The 7,661-nt window shown below is 38.4% G+C and overlaps 1 protein-coding gene across 1 annotated transcript; it reads right to left on the bottom strand.

Moving 5' to 3' along the window:
* Window positions 1-393: 393 nt before the first annotated feature.
* On the bottom strand, window positions 394-2,309 carry LOC132121580 (beta-1 adrenergic receptor-like). Its single transcript, XM_059531108.1, has one exon. The coding sequence runs from the start codon at window positions 1,936-1,938 to the stop codon at window positions 790-792; it is 1,149 nt and encodes a 382-aa protein (XP_059387091.1). The 5' UTR covers window positions 1,939-2,309; the 3' UTR covers window positions 394-789.
* Between the last annotated feature and the right edge of the window lie 5,352 nt (window positions 2,310-7,661).

Raw genomic sequence — 7,661 nt, forward strand, 5'->3', positions numbered from 1 at the left:
TTACCTTTTTCGGCACATTTTTTGAAAATGATGCTGCTTGATTGTAACTTTTATTTTTACTAACAGCAGTCTGACTGTATTTAGCTACTCATCGATAACAAAGTGTCAGGCCAAAAAAAAAAACTTTTCATTTTTAGTTTAGCAGTTTGCTTCAAAGCCTTCTCCAAATATGCGATATATGCTAACTTAACTGAGAAAACTAGATTTAAATGGGTTCGTTTTGGTTGTTTCGACATTGCAAAATTTCGGTTATCCATTTTTACATGACAGTTAGTTCCGGTCCTTGAATTTGATTGGCTGAGCTGCTTTCCAAAAGTACTGAATTCATAACGGCACTTGGACTTTTCACTGTTTGTATCACTCCGCTTCTTTGTGTTCACGGAGGAGCAGATCGAAGTGGAAGAGGAACGAGTGCGCGTATTTTTTCTCTCTCACTATATTGGATCGCTCGGAGCGGGGAGTAAAACCCGGAGTGGAGCTAAAGCGGAGTGATGACAGAACGCGGTGGGTCGCGGAGGGATTCTATGTAGCTCCACTCCACCCATATAATTAGTTTGTGCGTTGCTTGGCGATAGTAAAAACATAATGCTTTGATTTTTATTTCTAGAACTATTTTCGTTGATGAAGAAATGTAGGACTGGTCAAATGTTTCTCTAAAACGCAGATGTCATATTAATTTTTTATCGAACAAGCAATATTACGCTTTCCGCATGGTCTTAATGACCTAATATGAAATACAAACTGCACTCCTGCTCGTGTAATATTGATTAAATAGTCACGGTTGTACTTTTACAGCTGAGATTCTGAATGGGATATCCTGCCGTTCCTCTCCAGACTGCAGTCCGACCACGTCCCGAGCATGCTCTGCTCCAATGAGTTCCCAAAGCCCCCGGTGCAGCGCGACAGATCGCACGAGCTCACGTGCAGCCTGATGTCCGCCTGCCTCGGACAACACAACAGCCTCTTAAAAGCTTTCCTGAAGTCCGGACTCCGGCAGTATATGATGGGGTTGAAGGCGGAGTTCACGTACCCCAGCCAGTTCAAAAACACGAAGAGCTCCTTATCCACCATTTGAGCGCAAAACACCCGCACCACGTTAACGATGAAGAACGGCAGCCAGCAGAGAGTGAAAGTTCCCATGATTATTCCCAACGTTTTCAGTGCCTTGTGCTCTTTTAAAGCCAGGATCTTAGTGGTTCGTTTCCGGTTAGGTTTGCAATTAGTACCGTGATTGTTATAGAACCTTCCCTCACATTTGTTGATTTTGTTCATCTGTTGTTTGGCTTCTCTATACACCCTGGCATATACGAATATCATGACTATTAGAGGAATGTAAAACGATATAATAGAGGAGGAGATGGCATATGCGCGGTTGGTGATGAAGTCACAGCACTCGGGATTGTCATAGCACGCTGTCTCCTCTCTGTCCCGGGACCAGTGCATTAGGATGGGTGGAAATGACACCAGAGCTGATATAGCCCACACTCCACAAACCACCACCTTGGCTCGTGCTTTTGTTAAAAGACTTTGATAGCGAAACGGAGAGATGATGGCGACATACCTGTCTATTGCAATTACGCACAGGGTCTCGATGCTCGCCGTGACGCAAAGTACATCAACAGATATCCAGAATTCACAGAAGAACGATCCATACATCCAGGTTCCTCTTACCTCCAAGGCTGCACCGAATGGCACTACCAGTAACCCCATGATGAGGTCTGCGCACGCCAGAGACACGATGAAAACATTGGTGAGCGTCTGGAGCCTCTGATTCCGCGCTATGGCGACTATAACCAGTATATTTCCCACTACAATGATGAACACTATCAGACCCATGATGATTCCCATGCCCACGAGCCACTCTTCTGATAAGTTGAGATCCACCGTGGCACGCTTAGAGTCATTGCTGTAGTTTACGGACGGTAAACCGTCTCCCATGGTGGGGAAAAATTACGCGCGTTCATTCAGAACTTCAGGTCCTGCGTGGAGCGCTTCCATCGGCACTCTGTTCCCCAGCCCAGCGCCCACACGCGCTCACTGAAAGGACTGAACGGGTACAACGGTGATGTCACAGGGGTGCACAGCCAATGGTGCTGCATTTCTAAATTGTAAGTCTTTACTATCTGATGAACACAATGCTCCGCGCAAAAAACTCACTGGTTCTACCCAAGTGAGGACATTGCCCTGTTTTTTTTACGCATGGTGATTACTGAACTGGTAGAAAGTTTTAGCATTTTCAAAGTGTAAGACAGTATTGACTGTATGTCAGCAATACCATAAAACATCTCAATGTACTGTATATAACTAATAATAAAAAAGGTGTTATTCATGTTTTAAATACAATCTATAGAAAGGTCTGTGCAAATAATTTTGTGATTGCCTCTTTTTTTTAAGAATAAGAAAACAAGGTTTCACTAATATTTTACAGTAATATTTTTACACATAATTCTGTATTGTGTAATAAGAAGATTTTACATCTAAAAATATTTTTACAGTGCTTCAGTAAAACGTAGGAAATGAATAATTGTAAAATACATTATAACACTTATAAAGTCATTGCTACACTATGCATTTTAAATTCGGTTATAATCATTTACAACAAGATAAAATGTATTACAACGCACTATGCATTCTACCCTTTAATAACCCTTTACAATGCATTATAGCCTACATAAAGGCTTTAAGTAAAGTGTTACCACAATTGTATGGTATACATGGTAAGTTGGCTTACAGTTATATACAAATACTGCATACATATATATACAGTATATAGTTTATTTTTATTTATTAATCACTAATCACTTAAGGAATTCCTATGTGTGGCTGGGACAGATGTTATTGTAAATACATAGTTGAACATTTTTATACATATCTCATTCTGGTAACTTATGAAGTGGCTTATGCCATCCAAAATACATTTGCCCAGTCATGTGCTACAATGCTTTGAGGTTATAGAGCAACAACAATCATTTTGCTAATCATTTGAGAGTGTAAACTCATGTAAACGTCAGTGCAGACTTTAACAACCTCTGGAAAATAATATGCAACAATACTGCCTGACACCACAAAGCAATTACAGGGCCCTGGACAGATATGGTGCATGTTTGCAAACTTCACAATGCTTGATTCAGTTGTTCTATAATTGTGCCCCGGCACTTTCCGGGACAAATCACCAGCAGCCGAACTATAAAAAAAAAAAGCCAACAGTGGGCCACTTGCTTTCCTTCTGAAAACGAATCAGCCCAGGCAAGAGGTGTTTTTCTAGCAGTAGGAAGCTGTTACTGTAGATAAAATCATAATTGCACCTCCTTATAGCTGGGACACAGACAGGCACATTAGACTAATGTTGCCGCTACACAGAATTTCTATCTCGTTCTCTTTTACATTCCAGCATTGTAGAACAGCACTTTGACCTTTTCTTATTTTATTCTTTAAAAAAAAGCCACTCGGATTTGCAGTCCCAAAAATAAAGGGATATTTGATATTGACTGTGCCCACATGTAATGACGTAGGGTCGGTACATACACACTTTCAGGCCTTTGTCATTGTTTGATTCATCAGATAAAGTCCTGGGACTCTTGTGAACGGATTTGTGAACGGAATTATCTCATTATTTTTAAGCAAGCGAAAGGAAGTCTACACTTGTTGCATGGCTACATGTGCTGGAGCAGGATGCAGGGCTAATCGTTTCTAGAAGGAGAGTTATGCAATCTATGTAGCATAAAGTCCCATTCAGGTTCCAATGCAAACTGAGACATGCACATGTTGGAGCACTTGGGATTGTGGGTAATGCAGTTTAATGATGATGACTGAAATTAGAATGGACAAGAGAGATTAAGTCATATGAAAAGTCACAAGGCCCATGAAAAAAAGCAATGAGGCATCATTATCTTAAAACTGGTGTTCCCAAATGTTTTCATAGGGATAAAAATAGCTATATTAAATTACTAATTTAGTAAGCGAGTAAGCGAGATGTTTTGTTGATTCAGTAGCTGGATTTGTTGAGTTCATTTAATGAAAGATACACTAGAAGGATTTGTAAGACTGATTCAAAGTGACAACTTCCAGTTAAAGTACTGTTAAATAGGTTGGGACATTATGAGAATGCTCTATAAATTCCTCTCGCCCTACTTTTCTTCCTATAGTCACACTCCTCTTATAGAGCAAATGAGGATTTGAGCAACAAACTAACAGTTTATATCAGTCTATTCACAATGGCTTTCTGCATTGTAGATGATTCTTAAACCATAACTGCAGTGCAGCTAACAAAACATATTCTGAATTTAAATTAGCCCGTGCAAGCCCAGTGCTAAATACAGCATGGAAAATGAACATTCTTCCCAGTATTATCAAAATGAAAGGATTAAAGTCACACAGTCTTATGTAAAGTACTGTGACAATTATGCAAGCGAAACCCAGGTAACTTTTCACATTTCTATTCACAGCAGTCTAATTGTCTTTAGTTTCATGCCGATTTATTATAATCCACAGAGCACAGTTTTCAAGTCATGGTAAATGTCTTCAGAATATTAATACTGGATAATATTAAATCACATATTTACCCTAAAACCCATACACTGAATAATAGACTTTCGTAATCTGACCTTCATAAGGAGATCTTTTGTGGCTTTGAGGAGAAATAAATAAGTAATACAATGCTTAGGAAGCGGAAACTCCAATTTAAAGGTTTCATTAAGTATCATGCGTCTTTTAAAATATGAAGTTTGATTGAAATACTTTTTCCAGACATTCATACTCTTGAAGTAGCCTGGATACGCCACATCTGTCTGTTAGTCTATATGCTTCACACTCCATATGTTTCATGCATTCCATACTGTACGTTTCCACTCCTGGAAATTATCACAGATGAAAAACAGCCTCTGTCTTCCCCTCTTCCTAATGGAAGGAAGGTTCAAAGGGTCATTTTTTGACAAACATGCCCTGATCTCTGCCTTGGTAGTAAATCTCTGACAACATGTTGTTCTATAAACGTCTGAGGTGTATTATTGAACTGTTGGAGCTTTGGAAGTGTACATATAGTATTTTACCCCAGAGAGACAGATGTCTATTAACTTTTAAACTAGCATTTAATAGCATTTAAATTTGCAGTTAACTCAGCAGCTGGTGGGATTATAATGAAAATGTAGTGCTAACCGTAATGTGAGAGTATACTTATTGAACAATAATGCTTCTTTATTGGCAACTATGGCTCCATGAAGAACCTTTAACATCTATGAAATCTTTTCATTGTGTAGAATGTTCTTTATAGTTGGAAAAGTTTCTTTAGATTAGAAAAATCCTTTTGGACTCTATTTTTAATAGTGTATAATGAAATTCAGCAGGGTTCAGTGTTCTTTTGGACCCCATTGACTTTAATGGAATGGAAGAAAACAGTTGCGTTATTCTTTAAAATATCTTCTTTTGTGTTCCACAGGAGAAAGAAAGTCTCCTTTTGGAAAGTTTGGAATGACATGAGGGTAAGTAAATGATTTTCAGTCAGCAAATTTCACTCTTCAATGTCATTCAGCAAACTCCATCATACAGATCAACATAGACTCTTCTTTCAGGGTTAATGTGAGCTATACACTACATTAAACACTAATAAGTATGGTGTTTTGTCATGCACAACCAATAAGGTCTTGAGTGGTTAAGATGTGGTTGCTATAATGTGTTGTGAGTGATTTGTAGCACATTACTATATATAGGTTGAAAGGTGTTGACCCTGCATCAATGAAAGTCTATGGCTGTCTCAAATGACATACTGTACAGCAGTGGTTCCCTGTCCTGGAGAACCCCCAACACTGCACATTTTAGATGTCTCCCTAATCAAATACACCTCATTCAAGTCATCAGCTCATTAGTAAATACTCCAAGATGTGTGTGTTTATGTGTGTGTGTGTCAGTTAAGAGAAACATAAAAAATATGCAACGTTGTGGGTTCTCCAGGACTGGGATTGGGAATCACTGCTGTATGCACTTATACTATTCACTATGTACTCAAACGTATAGGCTATGAATAGTATAAGGTTATTTTGTTAGCCAACCTCTGAGTCTGATAGCCAATCAACTATGTAATGAAAGCTTTGAGCCGTGAAATGTGCCCAACATTCCACACTATGTTTTATTCCTTTAAATACATATTTACAATGCACTTCTTGTTGGAATTTTCAGTGTGAATATGCAATTCATACTATTTATACTATAAAATAGGATAGGATAGTGAATAAGTACACCAGGGGTGGCCCTTGAGATCCACTTTCCTGCAGAGTCTAGCTCTGCAGACTGATTTCTGAAAGCTGCCCTGTATACTGAGATAAGTGAGGCAACACAAGGCATGTACGGTCTAAAGATAGTGTCACAAGCTGAGTACTAAAATAGCTTGATATGATTGGTTGAGCTTAAAAATACAAAATTGAATCTGAAAGTTGCGGTTTTTGGTCAGTGTAAAAAAAAAAAAGATGTTTTATGGACAAAATTTTTGCACGTTTGATTTAATTTATAGCAACAAATTAATATTCTGTTATTAAATATTCCCTTAGTTATCATTAAAGGTCTCAGTCTCTTTGTTTTTGTTGTAGATCCTTTATCCTTTATTAAACTGCAGCAAATTTGCCTAGCCAAGTAGGCAGATTAGGATGCACATTTTTTCACATATTGTATCGTTTATCATAAATCTGATCAATTAGAAAGGTCTAAACAAGATATCAGAACTAAGCACAATAACATTGAAACCGAGCCTTAGTTTAAATTGAATAAGTAGTTTTACTTGAGCTAAATATTAACTGTGATAGTGAAAGTGATTGTAAAAAGAAGCAAGACTCACAAGAGGGTTAAAAGTCCCGTCATTGAATCATAACTGAACCTGAGAGATTAATATGAGGGTTTTAAACACTGACATTTCTGTCACCCAACACTCACAGTATTACCAGATCTAAGCAGCGAGGCCTTGAGCTCATGTTGTTGCCTCTCTCAATCAACCATGGCATTCTTCAGATTATTTCAGCAAAAATTCAGGAAAATTATGGATGAATCTGGCATAACCAGTGTTTTTCCGATCCCCCGAATATTGCAAGAATGTCTTTGATAAATTCATAAATTCCCATAATGACATTTGCAAGTGTGTAATCAACCCAAGGGTGCAGATGCTCTTTCACTGCTGCTGGAAGCTGTTGTGATGAAAGCAGATGTGTGTCAAAAAGCGGCTGAATGATTGACTGCCTGTTAAATTCTAATGTTCTATTTCTTATTTACGTGTCTGTTAATCCTGCATATGGAATCGGGCTCTGATTTGTAATGTGCTTTCTGGTTGAACATTAGCCTGTTGCGCAGTAATGGGCGCTGAAGCTTCTCTGGGGGATTCTTGCAAGTGGAAATGAACATTCTGATGGCATTCGGTGTTTGCAGAGAGATAATGAGGATCACATTCAGCAGCACAAAGCATATATTTTCACAGCTCAGCTTTATTTGGAATGGCTGAGAACATTAAGCTAAGGAAATGGAGCGTGGTGGCAATACCATTTTCAGACAGCCAAACACTTTAGTGAATGGAGCACATGGTCATGGTGTGTGTGTGTGTGTGTGGATTGACACTGAAATAACAACTTTACCATTATGATATTCAACCATTAACATTAGTTAATTAAATAGGTACACTACAAATC

Source organism: Carassius carassius, chromosome 39, assembly GCF_963082965.1.
Source record: "Carassius carassius chromosome 39, fCarCar2.1, whole genome shotgun sequence".
NCBI lineage: Eukaryota > Metazoa > Chordata > Actinopteri > Cypriniformes > Cyprinidae > Carassius > Carassius carassius.